Source organism: Passer montanus, unplaced genomic scaffold (genome assembly GCF_014805655.1).
Source record: "Passer montanus isolate IOZ18808 unplaced genomic scaffold, ASM1480565v1 scaffold20, whole genome shotgun sequence".
Lineage (NCBI taxonomy): Eukaryota > Metazoa > Chordata > Aves > Passeriformes > Passeridae > Passer > Passer montanus.
The window spans coordinates 4,518,124-4,534,181 of NW_024366592.1; the positions used below are offsets into that span (position 1 = coordinate 4,518,124).

Consider the following 16,058-nt stretch of genomic DNA (forward strand, 5'->3'; position numbering starts at 1 on the left):
AGTGCAACATTGTTGAAAATCCTGTATTTGTTAAATCCGCTTGTAAATTGCCCGGCTCTAAACCTGGGCAGCGGAGAGGAGCGTGAGGCAGAGATTCCCCCTTTTGCTCGCCATGCTCTGTACCAGATGATGCCGAAGCAAAGCAGCCAGGGGCGGAGGTGGGGCTGGAGCTGTTGGAGTGTCCAAAGCCGGGCCGGGAGGAGGTGGGGGCTCTGGAGCCAACCCTGTGAGGAGCACCGAGGGCTCTGGAGTCAACCCCTGAGGAGCAGCCGAGGGCTCTGGAGTCAACCCCTGAGGAGCAGCCGAGGGCTCTGGAGCCCACCCTGTGAGGAGCAGCCGAGGGCTCTGGAGCCGGCCCCTGAGGAGCAGCCGAGGGCGCCGGCTCTGCTCGGCTGGAGGAGACCAGGGAGACCCCACAGGGGTGTTCAGCTTTCCCGAGAGGGGAACAGAGCGACAGGCACTGATCTCTGTGTGGTGACAGTGACAGAACCCGAGGGGACGGCCTGAAGCTGGTGGAGTTCAGGCTGGATATTATAAAAAGGCTTTTCCCCAGAGGGTGTTTGGGCACTGAACAGCTCCCCGGGGCAGCGGGCACAGCACAGCCTGCAGGGCTCAGGGAGTGTTTGGACAATGCGCTCGGTGTGATTGCGGGCCTGTCCCGGAGCTGCCAGGGCGGTGCCAGGGCGGTGCCGGGGCAGCCCCGGCCGAGCCCTCCCGCCATTCCCGGCTTCCCCTGGCGCCGGGCCCGCGGGGGCGCCCGGCCGGGCGGAAGTGACGCGCGCGTGAGGGCGGAAGCGGCGCGGGGCCGCGGGCGGCAGGTGAGGAGCGCGCGCGGGGGCGGGGCCGGGCCCGGGCCCCTCAGAGCCCCGGGAGGGCCGGGAGCAGCTCCGGGAACAGCACCGGGACCGGCCCTGGCTGCGGTGGGTGCCCTCCCGCCGGGCCCGAGCCGGGCCTCCGCCAGGGGCTGTGCAGGGGCTGCGGCCTGTGGCGTCTGGGAGCCCCCCTCAGCTGCCGGGCGGGAGAGCTCGGCAGCGCCTGTGAGGGAGGGACGGCAGCGCTGGGAAGCGGCTCGTGGCGCTTTTCCCGGGTGCTCCGGGAGCAGCGGTGCCGGCAGGTCGGGGCGGTGGCCCTGCCCCTCTGCGGTGCTGGTGCGGGAGCGCTGTGCCCGGCTATGGGCTCCTCAGGGCGTGTGGCACACGGAGCTGCAGCAGGCAGCGACAGAGGTGGTTAAGGGATTGGAGCTCTCTCTTGTGAGGGCAGCCTGAGGGAGCTGGCTCTGTTCAGACTAGAAAAAACATTTTCCAGACAGGTTGTGGGGTCTCCCCCACTGGATATTCAAGGACCATTTGGGTGCGTTCCTGTGCCAGGTGCCCGAGGATGACAGCTTGAGCAGGGCGTGGGACCAGATGACCCACGGAGGTCCCTTCCAACCTGAGCCATTCTGTGCTTGTTGCCTGGTGTCTTGGTGCTGAGCCATGACACGGACTGGGAGATCTGCCAGGCAGGCATGGAGCATGGAACTCTCGAGTTGGCTGTGACATACAGGACTGCAAGGGCAATGCCTCTTTTCCATGTAGAGCAGGTACCCTGTAGGGACAGACGGGAGATGCTGCAGCCTGAAGGGAGGAACAAAAAAGAGAAAGTGTCTGAGAGAGACACGGGGCTCTGTGCTGTGTGTTATGTGATTTTTCCTCAGAAAGATGGCTTGTGGTGGGGTTTGAGTGTTCTGTACTGTTCCAAGCAGTTGTACTATTTGTAGTACTTTGTACTATTCCCAGGCTAGTGGTTGTGCTGCTTGTAATGATTTGTCAAATAAAATCATATTGTCAGTGTTTGCAAGTGAACCCAAATTGCTGATGCAGTTATTGGAATAATCTTTTTCTGTGTTCAAAGTGAAGGATGAGTTGGCCAGCAATAAGGAGACCTAGGACTGCTAGACCTAGCTGTGCACGTGAAGAAAGGGTGCTGATGGATGTAGGGAACGTTGTGAGTTCACATCCAGCAGTGGTGGTCATTGATAGTGTTTATTTTAGTAAGCAGCAGGAAATCCTGTGATAAGGTCCCCCCTCCTTTTTGTTTGTTTGTCTTTTGGGGTTTTTTTATCCTTTTCTTTTTGGTTATTAAATGTGGTTTGGAAATGGAATGGTTGAACAGCACCTGGATTTTCCCAAAGACCTCTTTCAAAGGGGAGCCTCGTTATCCCTGTGCAGAGGAGGCTAACTCTTGACTCTGTGCCAGTCACAGTGCAGCTCCCAGCAAGCAGGGTGGGATAAGGCTGGATGTGCTTGTGGCATTCCACGGATTGAGGCAAACTGAGCTGGCAGTTTGCTTGGAATGCCCTCTTATTTCATGGAGGTTTATGGTGGGTGCTGCTGGCTGTGATGTGCAGGCTGGGCTCACCCATCCTGGAGGGTGAAGTCAGAGCTGCCCCGTTCCTTGGCAGTTCCCTGGAATGCAGAGCCTTCCTGGAGCAGTGAAAGGAAGGGGAGCAGCGCTGCTCCTGCCAGAGGCAGGGCCTGGAAGCAAAGTGGCTGTGGCATGTCCTTGTAGAGACTTCTCTGCATGACACTTTCCTGGGAATCAGAGGTCCTCCAGCCAGCTTGCCCTTGCTTAGGCTTTATTTCAGGAAGGTTGGCTGATGAGTTCTCCTGATACTTTGTTATGTTTGTCTTGTCTGAGTAGTAAAGCTGGGATGTAGCAGCTGCCTGCTATGTCTCTGCATTCCTGGGATGCCCTGAATGGGGGGAACAGCCACACCTCGGAGCCCTGAGGCAGAAGGGTGCCTGAGGTATGCCTGGAGCAGCACAGGCTGCTGTTCTTAGCATCTGTCCTTCTGCTGTCACTCCAGATATTTAAACTGAGTTCTAAATCTTCATCCCTTCAGATACAAAGTGCTGTTCTCTCAGCTCAGGGGTTCTTGGGCCAGAAAGCTGAAAGCAGATAATTGCTGGGAGCTGCTCTGCAGTCTGGCTTCTGGGAATACCAGGGACTGTGCTCACAGCAAGCTCGGCTTGGGGAGTGAGAGGGAAGGGTTGGAATTGAGCACTGGGGAAAAATAGTATTGAGGTAATCCTGAAAGCAAGGCAGATTTTTTTTTATAACTTTTTTTTTTTAGATTAAAGGTAATGTGCAGAGGAAGAAGAGGATTATGTCTGAAATTGTTATGTTTCCCATGGCTGTGGTCTAAGAGATTGAAGAGAGTCATTTTTATCACTCAGAAAAGCAATTTCTGTAGCTAATCAGCTCTGCTTAGACTCCCTCACGAGATAACCTTTCCCAGAAAATAGTTCATCCAGGTGTCATTTTTTTGACCCAGCTTTTCATCAGCTCCTGTCAATCAGGCCACTCTGCAGGGATATTCCTTCTAGCAAATGTGAACAGACTTGAAGACATTCCTTATTTAGCGAGTTCCCCTCCTGCCATCTTCTAGAAATGCAAGCATTGCCTTTGCTTTTGAATGTATAAAGCAGGCAGGAACTGATCTGGTTGCTAGTTTGATTTACTTGTTTCCTTAGCTGAATGTCTAAGGCTTTGTTGTAATGCTGCATGTGGAGCCCGGGGGCTGTAAACCCCCAGAACCTTGGAGCAGAGGGCACTGAATGTGGGGCTGAAAACCAGGACACTGCAAGGTGTGGTTTGTGGCAGTGCTTGGATCTGCAGCTGGGGTCCCTCTGCACCAGGGTGGAGCTGGCAAAACTAGGTGGTGTTTTTTTTGTCTTTTTTTTGACACGGTGTGTTTCTGGAAGTAAGTATGCTGTGGTGTGGTAGTGAGAGTGAGAAGCTCCAGACATTCTGCAGGAAGCTCTACAGCAGCATCCTGGTTGGCCTGGTTTTGGAATTCCAATGTTTAAGAGAACTTATTGCAGAGAAATGGCTCTCTAGAGGTCTCTGCATAGCCAGTGTCTTCTGTGTGCTTCAGGCACACAAAACCGAAGTGCCTCCATTTAGGAAGTCAAAGAAGGAGCTGTGGCTGGACGTTTGGGATGGGATTCTCAACTTTAGTTTTGATGTTTGTAGAGTAGGTGTAGCTGAGCTGTTAGTTTAGGCTTCCTCTGTAATAAATGGTGATGGGAGGGGAAGGCAGGCAATTAGCAGAGTGTTTGTGGTCAGTTGTATGTGCTGCCCTGGAATCAGCTCAATTGTTCATTGCTGTTTGTCTCCATCACTGATGAGAGCCACAGGTGGCAGCCCCAGAGGGGATTATCTGATTAACTGTAGATATCAACATCTGTCTGTCAAAACGAGCTTTGTGTATGCAGCTGGAGGAAATGAATTTCAGCCTGTGCTTAGAGGACAGGGCTTTCTCAGCAAGGTGATGCAGGGAGGGAGGCTGCCTGTGCTTCACAAACAGAGCTCTGTGTTGAGGGGAAAGATTCTCCTGAAGATAGTAGTGGCTTAGAGGGGCTCTTAGCTTATGGAGCTGGCAGGATTGAAGTGCTCCTCTAAATTCTTTTAAGTCTCTACTTTTCAGATTCTCTTAAAAAAAAAAATAATAGCATTCTCTCCATCATTCTGGAGAGTCAGTGTAATTTGTTGTGTCTAATCCATCTTTAAATATCATGTATTTTGCCAAGGAGTTGCCACGTGCTGTTGTAAAGCTGGGCTCTGAGATCTCAAATTTTGGTTCTTTCTCTTAAGCCTAAGTGGAATACGCCAGTAGTGACAAACCAACAAATCCAAGTGGCTCTGAGTAGTTTTTTGGGTAAGGGGGATTCTCCAGATTTCACCTATAGTGGCTGCCACAGCTCTTTCTTTCAAAGCAAAGGGTCTGAGCCAAAGGTGTTTTTAACAGGCTCTGGCTTCTTGAGAAGGAGGTGCCCTAAATGCTGGGCTCCTGCTTTCAGAAGCAGAGTTTTGACAGCCCAGTGCTTTTCTTCAGGTAGTCCTGCTGACTGTCAGGTGCCTCAGTGCTCTGTGGCTTCTGCAGGGCCATGGTGAGATGTGAGGCTGGCTCCTTTTGAAGAGGGTTTGGCTGCTCAGGACATCCCATATCAATGAGCACTTGTGGGAGCAGGAGATGCCTGTAGGATTTATTTTCTGCATGGAGTTTTTGCTGCTGGAGTTCTTCTGAGGTAGCGCTGTACTGCAAGGATAGGCTGAAAGGTTGAGCAAGTATCCTCCAAAGCTGGAGGAGAGGAGCAGAACTGGCTTTTACAGCTGTGGCTAAAGTAACCTTGTGATGTGGATTGGCCGTGGTGTGCTCCTGCTGCTGAGAGGGCGGGAGGATGATGCCTGCTCAAGTTTTTCACTTTCCTGCTCCTGTTGCCAGTTTCTGTGGCAAGGGAACTCCAGCTCCTCTGTTTAATTCCCTCCTTGATAGTGAGCAGGATGGGACAGCTGGAATGGACAGAGTAATTCAGTTCCAGAAATAGCATTGGGAGGCAAAATTACAGCTGATGCCAAGCACTCCAAAGACGGAGAAACCCCATTCTTGTCTAAAGTAGCTACTAGAGGTCTTCAGACCAAAGCAGTAACATCCACAAAGCAGTTTGAGGGTGCTAAGAGAGACATCTAGTAACATGAGCACCCTGGTGGAGTACAGCCTGCTGCTAATTAGAGTCTCATTAATGCTTTCTTTCATCACTGCCTCCCAGCCTTGAGATGGTGATTAGACCTATTTATAGGGGCAGAGGTCCTTAACATACAGCACAGTGTACTTCTTGCCAATCAAATCAGTAGCATCTGCATCTTTGATTGCTGCTTAATAACATTGTAGAAGATGGTTAATTAAAAAAATATAAATAGACCTTTCATCCTCTTAACTTACCAAAGTGCTTTTCTCCTGCCCCCACCTTTTTTCCCCAAAAAAAGGGTAAAGTTGGATTAGTGCAGGGACTGTGGTGAACCTCTCATCTCACTGCTGGAAATGCATCCTGCTGGCCTATCCAGGGGAGTTACCTCTTGTGTGCTCTGCTGGAGGACTAAATGTCATCCCCTGCCATGAATGTCAGCACAGGGCAGAATGATTGCTTGTTGCATAATAATAGACTTGTATGTAGGCTCCTGTGCTGCATTTGAGCAATTTCTAGCTTTTGTTTCAGTGTCTACATCTGTGTGAGTGTGTGTGCACACACTGCCTTATCCTGCCCTCAGCAGCATTCCATATGCAATGGTATGTTTTGCTTTTCTGGCTTTTCAAGTCTCTTTTTAAAATACTGTTCTCTGGTTTTGCAGCTGGTAAATTCACAGGCGTGTGCTTTATCTGTGGAGGGCAAGGTGTTATAATTAATTTTTTATATTGTTATTATTTTTTCCTTAGAGTATTTAATTCTGATATTTTGTTGGGATAGCCTCTAGGCAAACCTCCAGAACAATCAAGGTATGACTTGAATATGCCAGCAGATTTGACCATGGGAAAATGTGTGTCCAGGTAAACATGGTAGAAAGTATTACAGGTAAGAAATTACTCTCAGGGAAGAATTTGGGGTGACTTCTCATGGTTAACCAAGTTATGGATGTGACTTTTCTCTGTCAGAGGAGACAGCACTTTGTGATAAGCTGTGCCCAGAGCCTGTCTACTCCATCTTTTGAGCGTGTTTGATCTTAAACTGTGCTTCATTTGTGGTTTGGTCTGTTCCCACTTTGGAACCATACTGTGGTAGTGGAGTGGTGGTGAGGGATATGCAGATGTGTTTTATTGCATGTTGCTGATCCCTGTGTCCTCACAGGTGACCCCAAGGCACTGATCTTTTCTTAGGATGCTACAAAAGAGAGATATAGGGTTAGATGTTCCTGTGGGAGTTAAAGGCTTCTAGTTCTTGCTGCCTTTCCAGTGCAATAACAGAAGCAGCAGCACAGTAATTGCTAAAGCAGCCATTGTAGCTTTGAAGTATACACACTGATTTTTTCAAAGTATTTCATCCCTCTTCTCCCCTGAGCCTGCTCTTTTTAGCTTCTTGAAACATGTTAAGGAAGCAGGTATTGTTGATGGTTTACCTTATTCTCCCTTTATTTTCACAGCAAAGTACACATCTCATAAGTGCTTGTATGCAGCTTTACATTCTGCCTGTGTTAAGGGCAGCCATGCTATTTTTTAAATATTGCCTTTGTTTATGTTCCTTTGAAAAACTAAAATATTTTAAGGTTGTGGGGTTGTTTTATTTTTAGATAATCATCCCAGCAGTCAATCCTCCACAGGGCAGTATTTTCTAAAGAACTTAGGGAAGTGTTGCTTCTTTCACAAACTCTGTTTGCTCTGTAACAAGTTCTTTTGGGCTTGCCTTAACATGAGAAGTTTTATTCTTACGGAGAGAGGTGAGGAAAGCAGGTGGAACTTCTCTACCTATCCAGAGCAGTGAATGATATACTTTCTTTTCCTGGGACAGAGCTCCACGTGTCCCTCCAAGCATCAGACTTGGCTGTGGTGAGTGAAGAGTAAGCCCAGTGGTTGGTTCCAAATGCCAGGAAACCCTGGAGTGCTCAGCCTGTGTCTGCCCTGGTTTATGTCTTCCAGTCTGGTGGAGACTGCTTCTGTTTCCCACCCCTGCTGTTTCTCCCAGCTCTTGCCAGTGTGTGTTGGAGCTGAGAGGGAGAGGAGAGCTTTGAGTGCTGTGCAGGAATAGCCACTGGCCCTGGGGAGCTCTGGACCAGCTTGCCTGAGGTGAGAGGCACAGACAGCTTAAGGCAGAAGTGCAAATCTAAGCAGTCAGTAGCTTTAGTCAGAACTTCCAGCTCAGAACATAGCACTTGGAAGCAGGCAGTGCTGTGAGAAAACAACCTTTTTCTCTTTGTTTTCACTTTAATAAGGTAAATGAGGTTGTTATATAACACCAGAGCATATTTGTCTTGATCATGAAAGTTGACATAGAAAAAAGAATTGAATAAAAAATGGCTGGAGCCCCCAGATGCTGCAGCTCTTTACCAGAACCTCTTTGATCACAAAAAAAAAAATAGCTCTGTGTTGCTGTTTCTTCTGCTTTGTGTGACCTATTGGTGGTCTCTGCTAAGTGAAGCAATTCTCTTTTTATTCTAAACACATGGTGATCCTCACTCAAATTGTTTGTAAAACTGGCTTATTTCTCCACTTAGTTTGGTCCTAGGAGGTAACAAATAGCAGCTGTAGCATGGGATTTTGCCCAAGTCTAGTCATTGCTCTTTTCCCTCTTCCTTGCTATAGCTCTCCAACTTGTTCTCTTGCACAGAAAGAATTGTCTCTTGTATCTGTCTCTGGCAGTAATTTCCAGAGTCTGCCATATTTCTCCACTGTTTGTTTTAGGAAAGGTGAGACTCTGAAGCTCCTTTGAGGGTCTTCATGGAGAACCTGTGAAAGTGATGTTTACCAGCAGACAAACTGTGCCAGTGTGAGCAGGAGCACCCAGGGATTTTCCTGCTTTGCCCAGCACTGGGTGCTCCTCTCTTTGCAAGGGAGCAGTGGGACCTGAAGGAGTCTGTAGGGACAGAAATGTTTTGGGAGTAGCTAGAGAAGTGCTGCTCCCATGTGGGAGCATCTGGCAGTCAGCAGCTGAACTGAGCTTGGTTTTGGGAAGGACACTAGGAGAATTGGGATAGGTGAGAGTCTGAGAGATCATATTGGGGCTGCATAGTCTTATCTGGCCTCAGGAGGTGAAAATCTTGGCTTTCTTAGGATTACCTTTACACAGGAATGGTTTTGATCATGAAACAAGTTTCAGAAGTTTCCTTCTTGCCCCTGCTTCCCCCTATGTTTCATGACTGGACAATTACAGCTGTTTATCTGGCTGCAGCAAATTGGGTCATTGAACTGATTTGAGTTAAAAATAGGCTTCCCAAACATCAGGAGCACTGATGCAACTGCAGAGTTTTGACTGGTGGCAGGGAGGATTATAAACTCCTTTTGCTGCTGGGGCCAGAGTAGCTCATAACCACGTCCTTGCTGTGTTATCTGGCTGCTTTATTCCATGGTGACAGTCAAATAGTAGCTCTGAAAGGAAAAATATTGAAGCTTGATTGTGGTCAGCAGATCAAAAACTGCTGTCTCAAAATTAGCTGTACTCATCTCAGATTAACTTGTATGCTTTACAGCTCTAAATAATAATTTCCTGTCTGCAGAGTAGGCCCAGTCAAGAAGACTAATCAGTGTGCAAACATTGCTGCTAAAGAGTGCAGATATAGAGTCTTGCTGCCAGTGATGCATGAAATGAAACAGAGTAGGTCTAGGCTTCCTAGACTGGCAGCAGAGCCAGCTTTCTAATGGCTGGGCTTGATCTTGCAAATTTGTTAACTGTGGAAAGGCTTCTACATACCCTTATATCTCATATGATTCATTGCTAAACACCCACACCAAAAAAACCCCAAAACAATTCCCATCCAAAGGGAATACCCTTAAATAACAGCCACATCACATTTGCAGAAAGCTTTTCTACCCTATTCTGATATCATCTTAAAGGAAACATTTGGAGAGGGTGGTGTTTCTTAAATGTACAGAAAAGGCTGCAGGCAAGTCTAATCTGTTACCTCTTTGTTTTGTGATGCAAGATATGGAATTGAAAGAATGTGTGAAGACCCCTCTAATTTTCACATATTAAACTGGTTTTTTATGTGGTGGCTGTCTCTCTTCAGGCTCCTGATTAGTGAATTTCTCCAGTATGGGGTGTGTTTCTGTGTCATTCTCAGCCTGCACTGCCATGCAGCCAGGAATGCAGGTTGCACACAGCATTGCTGTCTGAACTGGCTCCTGCAGACTTCCAAGTACCACACAGGGAATGTGGTGCATCCTGAGATATCCCTATCTGTTTCTGATACCTTGGATTTTCATCCTGCTTTGTTTTGCTTCTCCTCAGCTGAATGAATATTTTCTTATACAGCTGTACAGAGCTCTGTGTGGTGAAACGCTGTAATGAGCACCTGTAAGCTGGTTTTTACAGCCTGAATGAGAAGAGACAGAGAAAACAAGTTTGGAGGGGGCTGTGCAGACCTAGCAGTAGAGTTTGGGTTAGAAAACTGTACAGATACTCTACTCTGTTCATTCTTTAGCATGTCCTAATAATAATGTGTTTGTGAGATTGCAATTTTTAATGTGCTCAGAGAAATGCATTTTTTTCTCTTTATGTTCTTCCAAGTCCCAGAAAGTTTTTTGTTATCTTTGTGAGTAAAGACATGGGAGGCCAACTTTTTGGGAATTGCTGAGGGAGAGGTGAGCCAAGCTGAGGATGGAAACATGGGTGGTGGGTGACCTTCTCCTGGCTGAGCTATAGAGCAGTGGTACTGGCCCAGCTGCTTCCAAAAGTGTGCATACAGCTCTGGAGTGTGGCACACAACTGAAACATTTTGGTGACTGGTTAGGCTAGAGATGTGAAAGGATTCTAAAATAAGGAAGCTTCTTTCAAGATAGTTACTAGGGGAAAATGCAGTCCAGAAGCAAAAAAGAGCTCCTGGGAGTCTCAGAATGGAAGAACTCTTATTAACCTGCTTGGAGCAGGGGGGTGTGTGCCTGTGCATGCCTTGTGATTTCATGGCTTCTGTTCTTGGAAGGGCCTGGTGCTGTGTTTCTTGGAGCAGACGAGCAAGATGAAATACTGCCTTTTGCTAATAGGGTTGGATGACCTGAAATATATCCACGTAGACTGAAGAAAGGGAGGAGGGGACAGAGTGATTTGTGATGAGTCTTATTGCCCCTCTGAACCGACTTTGCTTCTAACTCTGGTCTTTGTTTTCAGCACAATACTGAGCAGAGATTTGTTAAGTAGCATGCTAAGTAAAATTATGGTTTCCAAAAACATTCAGATAAGCAAGAGAGTCCAGCTCACTGTAGCTGCCTTGAATGTATTAAAAATCCAATATTTCAACCTTACTACTTGTGCCTTTCTCCTCAGCTTACCAATTCTGTTGCAAATGCTTTCCTAAAATAATTAGTGGAGCAGAAAGTAGAAGTCCCTGAATAACTGCTGTGATAAAATGGCAGTGTGTTTAATGTGTGATGACCTATTTGTTCTTTCCCTTAGGTACAATGGCCACAGTAGCCCAGAAGCACTTTTTGGAAGGGCAGACATACTCAGTGCCCCTGATCCAGCCAGACCTGCGCAGGGAGGAGGCTGTGCAGCAGGTGGCAGATGCACTTCAGTACCTGCAGAAGGTGTCAGGGGATATCTTCAACAGGTAAAGTGCTCTCCTGGGGGGCTTAGCATTCAGCATTACAAAACACAGTGCTGGAGTCAGGTTGCAGCAGTGAAGGGGAAAGAGCATTGTGTTGGTAAACAATGGAAGTTCAAAAAAAGATGAAAAAAGACCAGATGCACTTTGAGTTTATTAGACTTGACTCTGTCAAAGTTAAGCAATGTGAAATGGCTGCCGTTAGCCAGAGATTGTTGGTTATTCTTTTTTATTAATTAATTTAAAATTATTAATTTTTTATTCCACAAATTGCATTACTGCTTCTGCTGTAATTCCCTTATTCCTTCTTGCTCATGTTTTGAAGGGGAGGCATCGTAATTTAGAGTATCTTGAAGATGTGTCTTTTTGAGTCATTGTACTTGAAGCAGTGAGGTAGAAAATGTCTCTTTGTTCTGATCTCTGCAATGTACAAACTGTTCTCTTTGGGCTTCTGGTTTCACACTTCCCTTTTTGTGTGTTGGAAGGGCTCTGTGCCCTGAGTAAGACTGGGTTTCTTGCCATAGTATCATAATCCATCAAAGTCCATCTCTTCAGGGATTTGGTCCAGACTTGGCACCTCTTGCATATGATCATCTTTAGAACTGGATCTTTAAGACTGTCTGTATAGCAGATCAGAGAGATTCTAGTATTTGCTTGCAAATGATGGTAGGTCACTGGTGCCTTTTTCTGTCCAGTGCCATTTTTGACATTTCTGTGCTCTGAGATGGTGTGGGCTGTCATTGGGAAGGAAACAGATCAGCATTTATCTTCTTATAGTCTAATCAGTAAAAGCACATGCTTTGGTTTCAGTAGGTCCCATGATTATCTAGTTTAGTTTCTTATGGTGTGAGCAGGATCATGACGTTCTGTCTTTTTTGAGTTTTGGAAGGTTTTTTTAAAAGTAGATTGAAGCTCTGTGGTTACTGATAATGATATTTTGAAGGGTAGCCTCTGGAGAAAGAGCAGTCTCTAAGGCTGAGCTCGGGTTATTGTGGTTAAAATGGTTTTCCCCTGGAATAGACTTTGGGCAAGAGCTGTGTGTGGGCTGGGTTAGGTTGAACACAAGGGCTACTTCATTTGTGCTCTCCAAAGTAGGGGAACACTTCATGATGTGAGGCTGGGAGAAAGCTTTCTAGAGCTGCCATAAACATGTGGAAAGCACTTCTCAGACTTGGGCCTGGTTGGCAGTGCTCTCCCTCTCTGTGGGGTAAATGAAGCTCTTGATAATACAGGAGTTGCTCTTTCTCAGTCTCTATTTTCCCTGTTTTTCCTCTCCACACTGCTGTCTAACACAGTACTTGTAATTTCCCTAGGGAGATAAGCCTGCTGCTTTGTATGCAAGTCACTCCTGCAGTGACACTGAGCAGTGACTGTGATGCTGTTCCCTCACTCTTTGGTGCACTCATGACTTTTAATTACCAATTTTCTCCAACAACAGAGGAGGCATCATTGGCTTCTTTGTTTGCTTTGCCTTTCCACTGAGGTCTTGGCTCTCTGATATAATTAAGAGCGATTTAGTAATTGTGCAGGCATCTGATTAGAACTTCCATGACCTTGGTTGTTCCATGTCAATCAAGGGGCAAAGCTTTCAAGGTGAGAACTTTGCCACTTAGTGACCTTTTATCTTCCCTTTCCTGAGATAAGGCAGCTCTGCCTTCCATTTCCAGGAAGGAGCTGTGTTACCTGGAAGCTGGCTGTTCTGATCTGCAGAGCTTGCAGTGTTGGTGGAGAGGAAACTTGTCCACTGTGGGAGACTTGGCTGAGTGTGTCCAACCCATTACTTCAGTACTGCAGAGATGCAGATGTTCCGAGGTTGTTTGTGGGAACAGATGGATTGGTACAGTGCTTTTGAGAGTGCAAAAGGAAGGTGGAGTGAAAGTGTCTTCTACTCTCCATGAAAAAAGGAATATTTCCACAACCAGGTCTTTGTTTCTATTTTAGCTAATCAAAATTTCTACTCAGAATTGTTGCTGACATGACAAGTGAGTATGAAATCTTCAAATGAACATGTTAAGATGACAGAAGAAAGATACCTTTCCATTTAGGGAATTACAAGAAAATACAGAGAGCTTTCCTCCACTTCCTCCCTTTTTGGGCAATTTGGGAAATAACCCATGTGACAAGTCTCTGGCAACTCTTCTTTCCAATCATTCTCAAAGAAGCTTACTTGCTATTAACTATGGCAAGGTACTTGGCTAATGAGACCTCAGAGTTCATTAGTTCATAGACAATGGCTGAGACCTGGAGCATCCCCACTGGGCCCAGCCTTGGAGAACAGGCCTGGACTGCTGTCAGGAATCATTTAGAGCAGGATCCATCAGCTCAGCATCCCTCTCCATCATGTCCCTGACTCTCAGGAGCAGAGACCCACCTGCCTTTTTTCACATGGGGAGCATCAAAGCTCTTGGTTGCTGGGCAAAGTTGTTTTTGCAAGCTATCTCATGGACTGTTACAGTAGTAGAAAGAAATCAAATGCTAGGGATTGGAAGGTTGTTATGAAGGTCCAGGATTTGCCTCTAATCCAGCCCCAAGTTGTCCTGTGTACAAAATTTCCCATCCTTATACTTCTTTTTTTTTTTCAGTTTATGGAAAAATTTCTGGTTGTTATTTTTTAAATCTTTATTCAGTGTCTTTTGCTTATCTGGAATAATATTTTGCTAAACCAGTGTATCCTGTTTCCTCCCCAGCTGGATTCAAACTAATTTCATATTACATATTTGAAAAAGGCTTTAATATTAAGCAAAAGTTTAACTGAGAGCTGCACTTCTGAAAACCATAGCTGGAAAACAGGAGCACTGTGGAAATGCTGTTTGGGGCGGGGAAGAAATCTGGTGAGGCTGTGATAAGGAAGGTAAGGAGTAGCTACTGGGCAGCAGAGCCTTAAGGGATGTTTATGACAGAGCTGAGATGTGAGTAGTTCTGAAATTGAAAATACCAACAAAATCTTAATCATGAGGTGCATTTTTGTATTTCAAAGACCTCCTTGTTTTAAACTTACTACTGTGATTAGTCATGATCATCAATAATGGAAGTGGGGGACTAGTACATCAGTGTAAATGTATTTAATTTAGGAGGTCTGTGAATGGAAACTTGCCAAGAAGGGTCTTGCTGCAAGCTGCACTGTGCTCTTTGTTGTGCAGTGGGGCTCTGGGATGCAGCTTGGAGCTTGGACACTGCACTGTGTGTGTTCCTGTGCTGGCTGCAAGGGCTGATCTTTCTAGGAAGAGAGCTGTGGTGGCTCACTGTGCACGTGAGTTTACACCAAGAGATGCTCTGTAGCATCAGGGAATCAATTTTTCTCCAGTTAATTTGAGAGTGTTATGACTCTTGTTTAACAGCAAGGTGCCTCATGGTACTTTGAAGTTGTCCCAGAGGTCATCTGAAAGAGGATGCTAGGTCTAGTTTTGTTTCAGGAGCCTCTCTTGAGAGGCTGTAGGAGCAGTGGTTTGCTGCCAGGAAGATAAAGCAGAAGCAGTGAGGTGAAGAGTGAATGGAGTCTCCTGCAGACATGAGGAAATGGAGAACAGGGACATTTTGCCTGCAGCTAGTTGTTATTCTTGTAGATATATGTCCAAGTAACTGGATTTATTTTCCTTTTAAGTGTAGCACACACTTTGTAAGGCACCTTTCATTTGTTATGGCTGCCATGATCCTCTGGAAGCTAACTTTGACAGCTTGTGAAGATGTAGCTTCAGAAAGGTTCCTAGACTGTAGAAAGACTTCAGGAGGTGACACAAGGGTGTGATCAGCCTGCTTGGAAGGCTGGGAACAGCTGGCATTGGCAGGCATCCTACATCCACATAAAGAGACAAAGGGAGTGTGACTGTTCTGCAAGAGACCAGGTCACAACTCTTTCTGGATGCTGCTAAAATCCTTCAGCTCAAGATCTTCTGGAATGTGATCTGTGCAAAATTGCAGGAGAGGTGTTCTCCTACTTCTGGAATTAATCTCAAACCTTCTAAGCAAAAGGAGGCACACAACAATTTCAGACTTTAAGGAGCTCTTGAGAAGATTCTTTCTACTCTTACAGCAGTAGTGGAATATCTTGTGGAAATATGAGACAGTTTGCTTTAAAACAGATGGCATGTGCAATAGGAAAGGCAAACAGTAAGGAGAAACTAAGGTAATTTCAGTACATATGAGTTGTTGATTTATTTTAGTTCATGGGGTTTTTTTAACACTGACAGGGAAGTCTCTTGTTTGTACTCTGTTCCTTGTTGGAGAAAATTCAATATTGAGTAGCAGCCTTCAAGTTCTTGTGAGCTAATTTTGTCCAGCGATAAGTCTCTGTTAATTAAAAAGGTTTTGGCAAAGATCTTATGAACTTCCCCATGCAGAGAGTAATTCCTTTACCCCTCAGTCCCTGACTGCAAGTGGCTGTGGCTATTTCTCTCTGGAAATAGGTAAGGAGAAGTGTGTCATAACAGCAGTGTGAGGCACTGTGTGCCTCACAGCAGAAGGGTTCCCTTGTTTCTTAGCCCATGGTTTTGGCAATATTGTTGGATTCTCCCACTCTTCTTGATACAGTAACATCTGCCATGTTATTCCTTTATTACACGAAGTGATAGCTCTACCTTCTCAGCCAGCTTCAGACACTGCAGATTCACATACGTTGGAGTAATTTTCCTATGGATGACTTTTGTGTACTCCGTCAGCCCTGGAGGAAGAGATTCAAACAAGCAATTTTGTTTTACAGGCATGCTTCCATTAAGGATCCACATGGAGAAAACTGTCTGGAAAATAACACTGAGTGGCTTGAAATGTGTATTACAGGCTCATTCCTGTGGGGGTGTGCACACTGAGGGGAGAGCTGGGGGAGGAACGCCAGTGCCAAAGGTCTGATCTTCACACTTGACTGGTGCATTAAATTCCCTTTCCATGGTGCTTCTTTCTGTCTTGCTGTGGTGCTGGGTTTTGCAAATGGGTAAAGTTTAGGTGTAAATGCAACTGACAGCAGAGACAGAGCAGTGCTTTTGGAGACAGGAGACCTA

At 46.3% G+C, this 16,058-nt stretch overlaps 1 protein-coding gene across 6 annotated transcripts in view; it reads left to right on the forward strand.

The window, feature by feature from the left end:
- Positions 1 to 398: 398 nt before the first annotated feature.
- The window catches only part of WASHC1 (WASH complex subunit 1), a 37,311-nt gene continuing 21,651 nt past the window's right edge, over positions 399 to 16,058 (forward strand). Inside the window, exons 1-2 of one of the 6 annotated variants that reach the window (XM_039708102.1) lie at positions 399 to 523; positions 10,920 to 11,073. In XM_039708102.1, coding sequence (XP_039564036.1) covers positions 10,925 to 11,073 — 149 coding nt within the window. In that variant the 5' untranslated portion in view covers positions 399 to 523; positions 10,920 to 10,924. Of the gene's footprint in view, positions 524 to 761; positions 819 to 842; positions 921 to 1,096; positions 1,115 to 1,156; positions 1,224 to 6,361; positions 6,371 to 10,919; positions 11,074 to 16,058 lie in introns of those variants that run through there. The other 5 variants (XM_039708100.1, XM_039708101.1, XM_039708104.1 and 2 more) reach the window with 5 other exon arrangements.